The 17,376-nt window shown below is 41.5% G+C and overlaps 1 protein-coding gene across 5 annotated transcripts in view; it reads left to right on the plus strand.

Annotated features, from left to right (window-relative positions):
- Positions 1-17,376, plus strand: part of CDK14 (cyclin dependent kinase 14) — a 626,953-nt gene that overhangs the window by 454,669 nt on the left and 154,908 nt on the right. For all 5 annotated transcript variants that reach the window (XM_049641422.1, XM_049641423.1, XM_049641421.1 and 2 more), the window contains one exon: positions 13,777-13,840. In XM_049641422.1, coding sequence (XP_049497379.1) covers positions 13,777-13,840 — 64 coding nt within the window. The remainder of the gene's footprint in view (positions 1-13,776; positions 13,841-17,376) is intronic.

Consider the following 17,376-nt stretch of genomic DNA (forward strand, 5'->3'; position numbering starts at 1 on the left):
GTCTTGCAAGGCTGTTCTTTGTCCCCTGCAGCCTGTTAGCAGGATGACAGGGGCACAGCACAGAGGGGATGATGGATGAGATGCTGCCTTCTTGAGAGTCTAAGGAGGCCACACCATGTCAATGTCCAGACCCCTAACTTTTAGAAAAATCGATCCTTTGCTGAAAATAATAAGCTATCTTTGCAATGTTTTTTTGATGCATTAATCTAGATGTTTTGAAGGGATAGATGGCACATTTAGTCCATGGCAATAAGTGTTTGAAAAAAAAAAACTGATTAAGGGGTGAGGAGGAATTAGGCATCTATATGCTTTAATATGAATCTTCTGGCTGATTCATATATAACCCACAATGCGTAACTGTTGTAATTTCTAGTTATTGGAAAATAATTGCCAGATATACCATTGATGCATCAGTGCATTAAAATATAATGTGAACTTAACCAGATAGCTCACAATAAGCTAAGCTGGTGCTGATGAGGCTAAATTAACACCAGTTTAAAATTTAAACTTAAGCATAACAGCAATTGAAATTTATAACCAATTTAACATTGGTTAACCATGTGGGTGACCAACCCACAGCTCAGTGTTGTCCAGAGAACCACAGAACCCCCCCTCTCTCAGTGTACCAGTGGTTGTCAGGAAGATCCAGCGTTGTCAGAACTTGAGTAGCAGCCATGCTTCCTGAGACGATGCCTCATTTTCAACTCTAAGTAATTTACTAATTGTAGATTATGAATACCAGATTTTGACCTCAGTATTCTAAATACCGGTTCTTGACCCACTGAATCTGTTACAAGTCAGTAGCCCATTTGTAGGTGAAAGTCTATGGGATTGCATGTCAATTGCCAAGAGAGTAGGAGTGGGACTGCATTCCTGACCAGCAGTAGGCCTGGGGGGCCCAGTGGATATAGGCTGATCATAAACATCACCCTTTATCAGGGATTGTCTTTTCCATAGTTGTATCCTAGCTTCTGGCATAGTCCTTGGCAAAAACAGGTTCCCAGTAACTTTTTAAGAATAATACATAATAATAATAATAATAATAATATATATATATATATATATATGTTGAAATCATGGTTAAATTATAGTTCAGTAGTTACATTGTATAGCTATATAGTTAAACTATAGTTAATGATACTTAAATAGTATATATACAGTTGCAAAAACCGTAATAAAATACTGTAAATGCAGCACATTCTATAGAACTATCTTGACCTAAATTTTTTAACAGCCTTCCTGCCAGTAAACTTAGCAGAGGTTTAGTTGTAACTCACACATTCCTGCATACCCCATTCAAAGCTCTAAAAATAACAGCATCTTTTTTTGGAACAGGTAAATGTATAGATTTCCTTTGGTAGGCAGGCTCTGACCTACATACTTCCAATAGAAGCACAGCCTTCACTCCCAGTGCAGCATGTGAGGCTTTGTCCTGCCCTCCTGCTCCCCACCACCGCAGACACAGCAACATGGGAGAGGGGAAACCTCCTTTCAAAGCCCTCCACCATTTCCAGGGGCTCTCTCTCCAGTGCCCCACTCTAAGCGCAGGAAGGCGTCTCCATGAAAGAAGTGAACAGGTAGAGAGGAGAAATGAAATCCAAGCCTGTCCCCCGGCAGAGACACCCTGCGGGCAGCCTGCAAACCCAACCTTGCTGTTGCTCCCCATTAACCCAGTGCTAAAAATGCAGAGAAAATGATTCACTTTCTGGCCACCCCATACCCCTTCCGGTGTTTGTCACTTCTCTCAAGCCACACAGCTCCCTTTCCGTTCTTGGCCTCCATCTCCAGCCATGCACCTCTCTGGGCTCGGAAGCCTCAGGCCAGTCCGTTCTTTCTCCTCTGCCCCGGAGTTGCTGCCTCAAGATAGAGCTTGGGGAGTCTCAGGGACAGGGGCCCTGTCCTGCTTCCTGGCCACCTCCATACGAAGAGTTGCGGCTGCCACGCTGGCTGCATTTTTATTGGAAATGCTGGTGTACGGGCCGGTTCGGCTCTGTAGTGTTTTTTCGATTTCTTATGAATATAACAGCCTTCTGTGCATCAGCCACCACATAGAGAGTCATTTCTTTGGGGAAATATATTGTGAGTCCCAAGCAGCTCTCAAACTATTAGAGAACAATTCCATTTTAGGTGCCGATATTTAATTTTTGCATTCAGGAATTTTATAGTCCTAAAGGGAAAAGATCACTGCTAAGCTTTCACCTTGCCATTTTTACCTAATGCAGTTTTCTTTTCTGAATCCTGGGCAGACTGATCAATAACATAAATGCTCATCAGTAAGAGAGTGGATGAATAACATGCCAGGAACATTATAATTACACAAGAGTCTGGATGAATCTTAGCAATATAATGTTAAGTGAGGGAAGAAATTCCAAAAGATTAGCTATGGGATTATATCCAGAATATAAAATTTTAAATAATTAAAATAAAAATACTCTATAATCCTTATAAGGACAATAGAATGATATAAAAACAAAAGGTAGAGAATAATGAACATGATTCAAAGTGCAACTTACCTCAGGTGGGAATGGCTGGATGATTGCGTGGGGCCTGAGCTACAGGATTAGATGTGGCTGCTGGTAAATAACCTATAGTCCTTGTCTGAGGTGGTGAGCTCATAGGCGCTTATTACATTAATTAAAACAAAATTCTGTGCACTAGGTTTAAAGAAAGAAAAAATAAATAAATACACCCTTTTTTCCTCAGTGTGAGGAATAAGCAATTCTATTATTTTTGTCAGGTTGGAATAAGAATGAGTGACAAAATCAGTTTTGTTAGTAAATAGCTGTGTGGAAATATCTTTGACTTTGAAACCAATCTAGGTATGCCCAGTGGGTTAGCAGGAGCACAGCAGCGCTTCGTTAGTGAGGATGCTTGGCTGAGCACCCAGCTTTGGTCTGTTGGTCTTTGCTGGTCTTGCATACATAAATTGCTTTTAGAGTCAACAGAGATGAATTAACCTATTAATAATGTGCTGGCATCTGAGTGATGATGTGCGAAGGGCACCAGATACAAATCCAGATTGTGTCCTGGTGCTGTTTTTCTCTTCTAGGGGACCTATCCAGATCAACCTTCTTTGCAGTATAGTTTTCTCATCTGTGAAGCAGCTAATATTGTCTATTGGGTTGGTCATAACTCATCAAATAATAGGTGTGAAATTGCAAATAGTACAGCAACTTACGTGAGGGTATTATTGCTGAAAGTAGACATGTTCCCATAGCTTGTTCTTTTACTGTGTGTCTTGTTTATATAAAATACCCATTTTGAGTATCAGGTATAACTAATATTTTGTAAATGATAATTTTACTCTGGAGTAGGCTGAATACGGAACACCTAAAAATATCAGACCCTAATCTCTGTACCTGTAATTTTGCCTTATTTGGAAAATAGGTTTTTATATATGGGATTATATTAAGGATCTTGAAATACAGAGATTAAACTAGATTATCCAGATGGGCCTTAAATGCAGTCATCAGTATCTGCATGTAATCTTCTAAAACATACTTAAGGATGTCAGAGTTTCATAGTGTTACAAATCAGTTCGGTAGCTTTGCCATTTTTAATTGTAATTTAATAAAAATGAATATTTAAAATACTACATTTTTAAAAATTTCTTAACGTTTATTTATTTTTGAAAGAGCATGAGTGGGGGAGGAGCAGAGAGTGAGAGAGACACAGAATCCAAAGCAGGCTCCAGGCTCTGAGCTGTCAGCACAGGGGCTCAAACTCATGAACCATGAAATCATGACCTGAGCCGAAGTCAGACACAAATGACTGAGCCACCCAGGTGCCCCCCAAATACTCCATTTTTGAAGACAAAAGCTACAGTTTTGCATCTTTGTGTCTCCCTGTAGTCAGCACATTGCTTTGTGCACAGTTAATGCTCAGAAAATAGGAAAACTACTTTCATTCGAGAAAAATAAAAAGGTGATCAATTTGGGCCTGCGGTATGTGTCATATATGACACGTGTGTGTATCGTAGAATTTTAACTGGCCTCAAGTTTACAGCTGAAGTTAAGAGCATCAGTGGATTGTTGTGTTAAGCCTGTTTCCAGAAATGATTCTAATCCTCTTGCCATAAGAAACACCTAGGCTAGGAGACTGTTAAAGTAAGGACAGGAGAGCAGGTGTGGGGGATGAGCTCTGAGGCACAGAATGCCGAGCCAGTCATGAAATCACCGTCATCTGCAGTAACTCCTGATGAGGTGCCAGCACCGCTGAACTGGAAGTTGCCCACGACCCACCCCCCTTTCCAAAGCCTACCTGAACAGATAATCTTACCTAGGTGCTCTGGATGAAGGTGTACCTGTGACCAGAATTTCCTCTCTACTGCTTGTGCCTTTTAGGTTGAAAAATCCAGGTAGAACGTATTCTTTAAAGCAGCGTTTCTCACATTTCATCCAGGGTTCTTGTTGAGTTACAGATTCTGATTCGTCAGGTCGCGAGTGGAGCCTGAGCTGCTTTCTGCAGGTGGTGCTGATGCTGCTTGTTCATGGACCATGTTTTGAGTAGCAAGGCTCCAGCATCTGGGCTCCTGCCTCCAGGTCCCTCTCCCTGGGTTCATTTTTCCACATTTCATGCCGCTGCTTCTTCAGTCAGCCTCACTGCGTTGCATCTGCTTGGCAACATTGCCCTCCTCCAGCCTCTGCAGCCTCCACCCGCGGGGTCCTGACCGGCGTGCACGTATACTTCCTTCACTGGGGCTCCCACAGTGCACAGCTGGGGACTGACAGGCTGAAGCCTTGTCAACGGTAACATCACTCAGTGAAAAGAAGGGAAAAGCAGTTGAGATGAGAGTGAAATCCATGAGGGAGTCAGGGTTTAGGGAGACAGGGAATAGAAACAGTAGGAGAGAAGGAGGAGGGGGAAGAATGAAAATTTAGTTAGAGGAAAATATATTTTAAATGAGCTGCTCTCCATGCAGAATGCTCCAGTGAAGAGCGTTTTCTGGAATAGTGTCAAATTTATTTTTTTAGTTCTCCTCTAATTTGTCTGACAACCAGTTGCTTATTCTGTTCATTTATCTGCTGAAAATCTTGTGTGGCCCTTTGGATCCAGGCAGAAGACTTAAAAAAAAAAAATCTGTAAACCATCTAACAACCGAGGGCCTCTGAGAGATGGCCTGGTTAGATTGGACCAGTCAGTTCCAGCCCTTGCTGACATTAGAATCACCAGGGAGCTTTAGAAAATTCCTCATACCTAGGCTACAGTGCCAGCCAGTTAAATCAGAATCATTGGGGTGGGTCCCAGTCCTTACTGTGTTTTTTAACGTGTTTTTTGTTTGTTTGTTTGTTTTTATGCCTCCCAGATGATTCCATGGGCAGCTAAGCGCCCCAAGCCAGACCTTTACCTTCTAGCAGATGAATTGAATTCACTTTAAGTAGAAATCAAAGAGCTGTCCTTTATTTATTTCGGTTCCTTCCCATCTGAACCCTTGCCGTGTTGAAAACTGCACAGTATTTTGGAAACACCATCTCTTTTAATTCAGCAGTTGAGCCACTGATTAAATATTCAAGCAGCTTTCTGAAGCTCCAGGCAGCTTTTCATTTTCTCAGTTTAGTGGCTCCCCCTGCTGGCCCTTCTCAGTAAAGGTTGCTGCTCTGCAGAATCTTACTACTGGTTCTGGCCTCTGAAACACAGCCCAGAATCACAGCATCTTAAGGCAGCTTTTCTAGTCCCACATACAACCTGTATGCCATTGTCCATTGCCAAAAATGAACAGTGTAAAGCCCTAACCCCTTGCCTAGTGGCACCGTAGATAAAGCCGGGGGAATGAGGGAAGAGAGGCTCGATATCTGTGTGTGTGCATATCCACACACATACACATATCATATACGTGTATACACACACTACATACATGCATGTATCTGCTTATCATGCTGCCAGAAAAGATTCTGATATCAGCCATTGATTTTTTCTGGTTCCCTGCAAAATAATTAATATTGGTACTTACTTTGGATAGAAAATAGGGAAGGAAAGCTTTCATCCATATTTTCTCTACCCTCCATCTACTCACACCCTTTTCCTAATCAACTTGCTTCTCCTTATCTATCCTGCAAGTTATCATTATGGCCACATAAAAACAAAGGTAGATGTAAATGCATAATCTAATCTTGTAAGCTATTTGTTGTAATATTATATGACAATTTTACCACAGATAATCCTTGTGTCAGTGGAGGCAGAATTCGATCCTTATTATATCTGAATGCAGAATATAGTGCAGTCCAACGCTCAGCTCTAATTAAACCTCATAAGGCTGCCATTACAATTTGTACAGTTCTTATCATTAGCATGCCCTTCTTTGTTGTATATTAATGTCTTAACCCACTGGCTGTTGTTTTCCAGCTGACTCAGTACCGCATAGATCAGTCATGATCTATGATCTACCGCATAGATCACCCATTGACATAGCAGTACTTGATCTGTTGGAGGTGATGTTCCAAACCATTTCTTTGTCATCAAGGGTAAACATTTCCAAGCCACCTATGGGACATATGTTCACCACCCCTTGACCTTTCTGGGTACATCCTGTAGAAGACAGTTATTTATCTTTGTCCCTCTTCCCAGGCAGCACCTGGCATTGGCACAGCAATCCAGATGTGCTGACTAGTATGATTCAGTGATTTAATTTGTACTAGTGGTTTATTGCTATAGAACAATATTACCACAAATTGAGCCACTTAACACAAATTTGTCATCTCAGTTCTGGTCGGTCAGGTATCCAGGCATGGCTTAGCTGGTGCTCTGCTTCAGGTGCTTACAGGGTTGCAATCACGATGTCACCTGGGCCTGCAATCTTATGGATTGGATTCACTGGGGCTAGGGAAGGATTCACTTCTAAGATCACGTGGTTGTTGACAGCATTCAGTTTCTTGCGAGCTATTAGACTGAGGGCCTTGAGTTTTGTTGGCTATTGTCTGAAGCTACCTCCAGGTGTTTGTCTTTCGGCTTTCCCAGCACGACTGCTTGCTCCCTCAAAGCCAACAAGGGAGAGAGTCTCCCAGCAAGATGAGGGCTGGCATCCTACATGTTGTAATCACAGAAGTGACATCTTCTCACTTTTGCCATATTCTGTTGGTTAAAAGCAAGTCATTGGTTCCGTCCACAGTCCAGGGGAGGAGTGTAAACACCAGCAGGCAGGGATTTGGGGGCTATCTTAAAGTCAGAATACTCCAATATCCTTTCATTTCCACCAAGTGGTCTCATAGAATTTGTACTCAGCTAAAAACCATGAGTCCTTGGTTATACAAATTGTTGCCTGCTAAGTCTTTCCATCTCAAACAACTAATAGAACCTAGGTCCCAGACTTCATGTTTATTGCTATTAGGTGTTCCTGTGTTGGGCTTGTCCTGTTGTTCCTACCTGATTAAATATTTTTTAATCCTGGCTCAGCCTTCAGAATATTTCATATCTTTTCTTTTAAATTTTTTTTAACGTTTATTTATCTTTGAGACAGAGAGAGACAGAGCATGAACAGGGGAGGAGCAGAGAGAGAGGGAGACACAGAATCTGAAACAGGCTCCAGGCTCTGAGCTGTCAGCACAGAGCCCGACGCGGGGCTCGAACTCACGGACCGTGAGATCATGACCTGAGCCAAAGTTGGACGCTTAACCGACCAAGCCACCCAGGCGCCCCAGAATATTTCATATCTTTCCTATTGTGTCATCTGAGAATGTAATACATTTTTCTATGATGTTCTTTAAGTCACTGATGAAAATGGTGAAGAAGTTGGTACCTGGTCCCGCGTGTGTGTGTGCAAGTGTGTGTGCATGTGTGTCTATGTGTGTGAGTGTATGTGTGTGTTGGACTGGAAGAGAGAGGAGAATGAAAAAGTCCTTGTTCCTCATACCCATAACCTCTGGAGTCTGGGCCATGTTATCATTTAACACCATCTGAGCCACGTTGCTCTTTCAGATCCTCCTGGGAGTGAGATAGTACAGCTCTGAAGAGCGTAGTCAAACTAATCTGATTTTGAATCCCAGCTCCACCCACTTGATAACTATTTTTCCTGATAGAGTGCACACAGGAAGGAGGAAAGTTAGGAAGTTCTTTTTTTCTGTGGGTCATCTTTGAACTTTATGCCATCTGTTCCAGAGTGCAGTGTGTAATAGCCAAGCTCAGTTCTGCTGAGTTTCTTCACAAGCTTCATTTAGGACTTCTCACTGAGGGATCATAAAAAATCTTCCAGAACTTGGGGCGCCTGGGTAGCTCAGTCACTTAAGCATCTGACTTAGGCTCAGGTCATGACCTCATGGTTCATGGGTTCGAGCCCCAAGTTGGGCTCTGTGTTGACAGCTCAGAGCCTGGAACCTGCTTCTGATTCTGTTTCCCTCTCTCTCTGCCCCTCCATCTCTCTCTCTCTCTCTCTCTCTCTCTCTCTCTCTCTCTCAAAAAAATAAACATTAGGAAAAAAATCTTCCAGAACCTAAAGTAGTACAGCTGTGAAGCACTTGTTATTTTAGAGATGTTGTATGTATGGACTTTCAGAGTTGAGGTTTAAAAGCCAAACCAAAGCCATTTGGTTGTTCTCCATTGCCTTAGATTCATTGCTAAGTCAACTTGAAATCGCCAGCACTGCCACAGAATGCCCAGCTCACACAACTGCAAACCCAAAAGTGGGAGTCCAGCACGTTCCACATTGCCGCATTAGCACATACTTGTGTGAACTAGTTTTATCTTGATTGGCCAGAGTTGGTTGGCCAGATTTATCCTGATTGGCCAGAGTTCCTCTGTGCCAGAGTCTCTGTGAGAGACTCCTCTGACCCCTTGGCCCAGGAAAATTATTAACAGTCCTTGTTCTGCATAAACCATGGGTGTTCTTCAGGAAAAAGCTATGGACCCATTTTTAGCAGCCCTGGGACCTATACAAAAGCAAAAACTGGGAAGTGTGGGAATTCGTGGAACTGTTAAAAATTTGGAAGGGTAAGTAAGTACTTCTGACAAGCACTAGTTCTTGAGCTCTTAGCTTTTGAACTTTAGAATCTGCTTTTCTTCTGTTACTTATAAAGTAAGTATTTCAGCAGAGAGACCCTCTTTTTTCTCAGCATCTTCCTCTGCTCATCATAGAGGCCGACGTGATGGGTGGGATCTATGCTGGACCCGTCAGTGTATAAGTAAGCCCAGAAGAGTTAAGTTTGGGGTCATTAAATCATAATTCATCAGGGTCAGACAGTATAAACCTCTCCTGAGAAGGTGAGATTGTCCCTTGTTTTTCTTAACAGATGTTAAAAGTCCAGGAAATCACAGAGACACCCTTCTGGAAACTGTGTATGCATGAATATAGGGAAGTAAGACCATTTTGTAGCTTATACTTTGGCATTTACTTTCTATTACCATAAATATGCTAAAGAGTTCCACATGTTTTTCTCGATTTTAATCCCTCTCCTGAGATCTGTATCTGTATTTCCAGCAGCTCTTTACACATCCCCTATCTTGATCTGCAGGCCTTTCTACCATTTAATAAGGTCAGAATTAAACTCATTTCCCTCACCCCCAAACCTGCTTTATCACCTACATTCTTGATTTTTAACTAATAGCTTCTTATTCCCTATAAAATGGCTCTTAAGTGGTAACAAGTACATTTTACATCATGACTCACAACACACACATATACATATACATGCACAGATATAACATTAATAAGTTTCATAAAACAACATGCATCTTTAACATGTACGTTGTTACCTTCTGATATTATCTGTTGTTTTCATCTTTATAAAAATGCTGATGTCAACACTGCATGAAATTTACAGCCCTCCCTCCCCCGCCCCTGCCAGGGGTCATGTGACCTGCAGTCTGAAAAAACCTGAGACTGAGATAAAATGCAGGCCCCATTTATTCGGTATCTGGCCCTAGCCTCCCATTCCATAACCCAGCCAACAGTCCAGTGACACCAAACTTCACTCTGTAGCCCAGACACGCCATTCACTCATTCGGTCAGCATTTACTGAGTGCATATTTGGTGCCAGGCACATAGGAGACACTAGGGATCTAAAGATGAATACTGCTCTCTCCACTCAGATGTCTACTGTGCAGTGCGGAGATAGACCAGTAATCTAACAATTGTAAGGCCGCAAGTAGGCCATATAAGGAGACTGAACAAAACCCTCAGAGATCACAAGGATCACAGCATGCAACGTGGACCAAAAATGCCAGAAAGTCTTTCATGAGCCCATGAGCTGAAGCTAGAAAAAGAAGTAGGAATTAACCTGGCCAGTGGTCGGCAGGGCATTCCAGAAGAGGAAGCCACTGTGAGAAGGCATGGAGGCACGAGCAGCATGAGAATTTGGAGAACTGAAAGTATTTTGACACAGCCTTTCCTTATAACCGGAGTCCTCTGCTGTCCCCATCCCCTGCCCCTATGCCCCTTCTCTGTACTTGGCCAACCAATACTCAATGTTCCCATGTCGCTTTTCTCCCTGGCCCCAGGGGGACTCAGGCACACCTCCACTCTGGACTGTCACCTCCCTCGCCCCAAACTTCTGAGAAAGCACTTGTGTTGAAGGCAGCCCATTGTTGCCCCAGTTCAGCTGCCTCACTGGAGGCAGACTCCAGGCAGAGCCCCAGTCTCACTCATCCTTCTGTCTTCTGTGATGAACACAATAAATGTTAGCCTGTGAAGAGATGAACCAATGAAGGAACAGGGCAATGTACCAGCCACAGGCACAGATTTCAGGGGAAGCTGCTTAAATGACTATGTAGAAAACTTTTTAACATATGGCATGTCTGTCATTTGAAAACTGAAAGCCCCTCAGACCTTAGCAATCTGCCTATTTACAGATGTGGGACCACATCTGAAATGTTGATGGTGCTATTTTCTTCTGCACTGTATTTGCAAAAGATTACTTTTTACTTTTAGAGCATACCTCTTTTTCTAACTTAAAAGTGTCTTGGTGGGCACCTGGGTGGCAGAGTTGGTTAAGCATCTGACTGTTGGTTTCAGCTCAGGTCATGTCTCCTGGTCATGAGATCAAGTCTTACATCAGGCTCTGCACTGACAGCCCAGAGCCTACTTGGGATTCTCTCTCTCCCCCTCCTCTGGTCGGTCTCTCTCTCTCTCTTTATCTCTCTCTCTCTCTCTCTCTCTCTCTCTCTCTCTCTCTCTCTCAAACTGAACAAATAAACTTTAACAAGAAGTGTCTTAGTCAACTAATATAAATGAAAATCTGACATCAGAGACAACATACACCCACTTTCTTCCGAGCGCACATAGCTTATCATCTCTAACCATACCTTTAACCTAGATTGCCTTCCCAAAAAGGCTTTCACAGGAAGCAAGACTGATTTTTAACTCTTGTTTTCCTTTGCCCACTTTCTGTCCACATTGTATTTCTTGTGCAAATGGCCCAGGAGTTGTAGGCAGGAAGAAATTGAGGTGTGTAGTCTCATCAGTCAGCACTATAATAATAATTTTTTAAAAGTCTTACGGATTTTCTCTTTGCAGATGACTTTTATGAGACAGCCATAATATTTGATAATCACTTTGAAACAGAACACTGGGCGTGGATGGGAGTAGTGCCTATGAAGAAGTTTTGGTAACACAAACAGGTTTTGTAGAAACAGGTATAGTCAGGGTCATACCACTATCTTTACTAAGAGTGAGAGAAAAAGGTTCAAGTTCTGGCTGGACTTTCTGTTGCTTTTAAAACCATTAGAGGGTCTGTGTCATATGTGATAGATTGGTTGTGATCAAATCATGGTTTTGAGCTGAAACGTCCTTCCTTTAGTTGCTAATGTCCTTCACGACTTTCTTGCGGATTTTAGTGGAAGCTCAAAGTGGAGCATCACTCAGATGAGCTGTGTGCACTGGTTGTCTCCCTGTCTTGAAATAATAGTTGGAATTAGTGGGGAAAAAAGGGGGAAGTACTGGGGCACCTGATGACTCAGTTGGTTAAGCATCTCGCTCTTGATTTCAGCCCAAGTCATGATCTCATTGGTTCATGAGTTTGAGCCCTGTATCAGGCTCTGTGCTGACAGTGAGGAGACCTGCTTGGGGTTCTCTCCCTCTCCCTCTCTCTCTGCCCCTCCCATGCTCTCTCTCTTTCAAAATGAATAAATAAATTAAAATACTTAAAAAATTTTTGTAATAAAAAATAAATTTTTTGAAAAGAAGAGGAAGTGCCTTTTGCAGACACTGTTACTGCAGTAGTTCGTGTCAGACATGGTGTCTTTGTCTCCTTTCCTATCTTACCACCACTTCCCCCCGCCCCCAGCCCTCTTGACTGTCTCCCCACCGCCCACCCAGCCCATCCATAGTGTGGCTTTCTTTGTGTAGATGTGCCTATTGATGTTACTCTTGTTTAGTGCTTGCAAAAATTAACCAGTTACAGTTAAAAAGAATAATATTATCTCATTCCAGAACCCAGATTCAGTGTTTCTGTGGGGGAACGTAATAATGTATTTAATCCTGATTCACTAGAGTAGGAAGCGGTGAGTGAAACACTCACTGTATGTGCGCCACCCTTTGACATGACAGCCCTGTCCCCTACTAAATAAATACATAAATAATCAGAGCTCTGTATTTCCTTATTGCCTAGGAGTACATGCTAGTCCTCAGATAAAGTAGAATATCTTAATTTCCTTCCATGATCTCTGTCATTCCTCCTCTTTTGCCAGCTTCTGGCTTTATCTCTTGCCCTTTCTAACCTGTTACATTGTTCGTGTTGGTCCATCATAGTTTGAGTTAACATACAGCATGTGGCACTGACTCCCCTGAACATGGAGGGGGTCACTGTATTCTCCCCCATGGCCAGTGCCTCCCTGACCTGACCCTGTTTTCTGGGGGTACTTTGAGTAACATCTAGTACTTACATAGTGCTTACTCATGCCGGGTAGTGCTCTCGCCACAAACGAGGTAGGTGCTGCTGTCATCCCCAGTTTACAAAGGAGGAAATTGAAAGTTCAGTTCAGTGAGGAACCTCTGTGAGGCTATTTCTTGCCCATGATCACATAACTAGTAAGTAGGGGAGCAAGGATTTGAACCCAAGAAATCTGTCTCCAGGGGTGAGCTCCTAACCCTCCAATTCCACTGTTCTCGATCTGTGATTTACGGTGATCATGGAGTGTAACAGCGACCGCTGGTCGACCCGAATGTTCACATGGAGCGAACCCAGTTTTATGTGAGCGGCGATTGCCCTTCAGCCAGACCAAACATCGTGGTGATAGAAAAATAGATGGAGAAAGAAGGTGAAAATGTGGATGAAGAGAGGAACATGTGTAGGGAGGGCCGTATTTGGGGATGAGGAAATCCTAAGCCACATAAACATGTTAACTGAAATGAGCAATATGGCCATTAGAGAATGAGTGTCCCAAGCTGTCTGTCCTGCTTCTTTGAAACATTGTGATGCTTAGACAGAGGATTTGGGGGAAGAAATGACAGAATTCTTACAACTGTTAAATGATCAGACATCTGATACTGGAGTGAAGGACAAAAGCTCATGCAGGAATCATGAGGCACATACACATACTCTGTTCAGCTCTGTGGAGCTAATAAGTTATCATTTGAGTCCTTAGCCTACCCAGTAAGTTTGGAGCTGATGAAATGCAGCAGATTAAGCTTACTGTGTTCAGCTGCATTTGTTCAAATGCAGACATTCATCTTGGGTGGCTCTTTAGTTTTTAGTTTGGGGTTTGTTTGTACTGAAATAAAGTCCCTGGCACACGATCATGGAAAAAAATCCAGAGTTTCATCATATGTAGTGTACTGTTTTTCTACACTGGAGAGTTTTGAGTGCTTTGGAAATAATAAGTCTGTTTCCACAATTTCCTGCTCTCTACCAGGTTCTCGGAACGCCAAATGAGGACACGTGGCCTGGAGTTCATTCTTTACCACATTTTAAGCCAGGTATGTTTCACTAATTACAAATGACTAAGTGCTTCCTCTGTGCATAGTAGATAGATACGTGTTCCCCCTCAAGCGTATATATTATACCTTGAAAAATCCTGGTTACTTGCCATTGTGTATCCTGCCTATTAGTGGAGGGGCCCTTTTGTTTTTACAGTTTATTTGTCTGTAAAGATGGAATTAATGGCATTCCTCATGAGAGATTTTCACCGTATGTACCTCCTTTGAGTTGACTGGCTAATCTTAATGTAACTATTTTGTCATCAGACTAACATCCGTGTCTATAAAACAAAATTTAAATCAGGGTACTATGATCGGTCTGCGTGATTCCTTATAAAAATACTAGGAAAAGAATTAAATTGTAAAAACAAAAACTTTACATTTTGATTTGTTTTTTAAAAACTACTGATATACAGTCAATTAGTTTGAGTTTTAACATATAAAATGTTTTGAATGTCTGTTTGACAGCATGCAGTCTTTTTTAGTGTAAAATATTTAAACCTCTGAACTGGAAAATCTGAGAAAAATGCCAAACCTTTAAAATAAATTGTCATTTTTTTCTTCACCAGTAGGTGGCAGTGAAGAAACTTTCAGTTCTAATGATTGCACTTTAGAGAAAGAATCTGAAACGTGGTAATTTAAAATTTTTATAGGACACATGAAAAGTTTGGAATTGGAAATTTAATGAAAATCAATGGTGTGAATTATTGTGAAATAATTCTCTTGGGTTTTTTTTCTCTTTGCTCTGTTACAAAACATAGATTATAAAGTGCAGACCCACAATAAAATTACTGAAAGGGATTTTGTAGAAGATCTAATAGTCCATTATTTTATGAGGAAAAGAACTATGAAAAATTTCTGTTATGGGAGCCAAGTTTATTCTCTTGCTCCTCTTCCCCCTTTTTTTGGGAACCATCAGGAATAAATTATCAATCCCAAAGAATGACTGAGTTAGGAAACTATTTTTATTCTCAGTATTTTTCTTCTGAAAGTGTACAGTGTGCTGAGAATTCTTCTATCTTCTTGGGCTGCCCCGAGGACTCTTTGTACTCTGACTGAAAATTTTAAGTTAGCTTCTATGTTCTGAAAGACTATAGAAACTTAACAATTTAAGATGGATTTTTTTCCTTCTTTTTTTTAACCAAGCGAGAAGTACCCTTTAACTGCTCCAGCTGTTCCTAATGGAATCTGAGAACACGGCTCTTTATAAATGTTCCAAATGTGGGCTGTGAAAGAAGGTTAGCTTCCCCATGTTGGTATCTAAAATCTCAAGTCCTAGGAAAATAGAGGAGAATACAAAAAGATTTTAAATAAATGAAGTTAGATGCAGAGAGGAGTAATTAAGACAGTCATTTTGGCCTGCCAAGTTTCTGCACTAGAAAAGATGGGGTGATATGTTTATTTTGGGGTGACTAGAATTAATCTTCATCAACAAGGTACAAAAGCATTTATTAAATGTGTTCTGGAAAGTACTATGATGTAGTGCAAGTTAGGCTAACAGATTGGGAACTTTATGAGATCAGGGACTGTGCATAGTTCGTATTTTAGTGTTCAATAAATATTTGTTGCCCTGAATTATACTCAATGTTTAAAACAGACACTATATGACTTTTCGAGTGTAGAACATAGATAAATTAAGATAGTGTGTGTTTAAGTTATTTAATATTATGTACAAGTGTCAAGACAGACCATACATAAAAGGTGACAGGGAACCAGAAGGACACATTTAGATGGTAAAAGGCATGGGTGCTGAAAACAAGAAAGATATTCCACGCAAAGCTTGGGGCTTGTGGATAAGAGTAAACCTGGGGATGTCTGGGTGGCTTAGACCGACTCTTGATTTCGGCTCAGGTCATGAGCTCAGGGTTTGTGAGTTAGAGCCCCGGGTTGGGCTGTGTACTGTCAGGGCAGAGCCTGCTTGGGATTCTCTTCCCTCTCTCTCTGCCCCTCCCCTGTGTTCTCAGTCTCTCTCTCAATAAATAAACTCAATCAGACCATCAGGGGAGTCCTGGTCTCTGACTTCCTGGACCTCCTCCTCCAGGGGAAGAAGAAATGCATTCCTAGAGGAGAAAAATACCAGTGCTAGGGGCTACCTGCCCCCGCCCCCCACTCTGTAACTCCTTATACTACCCCCAAAGAGTGCCTTAGAAAATCAGAGGGAAAGCAAAAGAGCTTGAACCTTAAGGATATACTTTTCAATAGATTTTTTTTAGATCAGTATTAGCCTCATAGCAAAATTGAGCAGGATGTACAAAGGTTGCTCCTATATGCCTGCCCCACATACACACCCATTATCAACATCTCCCACTAGAGTGGTGCTTTTGTTACAGTTTGATAAACCTAAACTGACACATCATTATCATCATCCAAAGTTCATAGTATACATTGGGGTTCACTGTTGGTGTTGTGTGTTCTGTGGGTTTGGACCAATGTATAATGACATATATGCACCATAATAGTATCCTATAGAGTAGTTTAACTGCCCTAAAGATCCTCTGTGCTTTGCTTGTCCTTCCTCCCTAACCTCCTAACCCCTAGCAACCACTTTTTTAATTTATTTTTATTTTTTTAATTTTTTAATGCTTATTTATTATTGAGAGACAGAGAGGGGCAGAGCATGAGTATGGAAGAGGCAGAGAGATGGGGAGACACAGAATCCGAAGCAGGCTCCAGACTCTGAGCTCTCAGCGCAGAGCCCAATGCGGAGCTCGAACTCACAAACTGCAAGATCATGACCTGAGCTGAAATTGGACACTTAACCAACTGAGCCACCCAGGCGCCCCACCACTTTTTTAAAAATTGTCTCCATAGTTTTGCCTTTTCCAGAATGTCATAAAGTTGAAATCATACAGGGTGTTGCCTTTTCAGATTGGCTTCTTTCACTTAGTAATATGCACTGAAATTGTCTTCATGTTTCCTCACGGCTTGATTTCTTCTTAGTGCTAAATATCCCATTATCGTGATATATTTCAGTTTACTTATCCATTCACCTACTGAAGGACACCTTAATTGTTTTAAGTTTTGGCAGTTATGAATAAAAATGCTATAAATACCTGTGTGCAGGTTTTTGTATGGACATAAGCTTCCAGCTCGTTTGGGCAACTACCAAGGAGTGTGGTCACTAGATCATACATACTTGGCTACATTTTTTAATAGCTAATAAATTTAAGCAACTCAGGATATCAAATAATATGAAAAAGAAGATGCAAAGCCTTCCCAACCCTGTCTGCCATCCTCCCACTTCCCCAGAACCACTGCCCCCACCACAGGCCCCCATTTTATTACTTTCCAATATTAAACACAATTTTGGGTCTTTCTTGTCTCATTAATGCATCCTGTAAGTCTTGTCCTATTATTGTATAGAGGAAGCCAGTGCATTGTTTTCCATTGTATGGATTGAACCAATTCCCTCCTTATCGACATTTGGGTTGTTTCCAGACTTTTGCTATTATAAATATCATAACCCTGTACATATATGTATATGTATACATACATGTGTATATATATATATATATATATATATATATATATATATA

The sequence above is a fragment of the Panthera uncia genome, chromosome A2 (assembly GCF_023721935.1).
Source record: "Panthera uncia isolate 11264 chromosome A2, Puncia_PCG_1.0, whole genome shotgun sequence".
Taxonomy (NCBI): domain Eukaryota; kingdom Metazoa; phylum Chordata; class Mammalia; order Carnivora; family Felidae; genus Panthera; species Panthera uncia.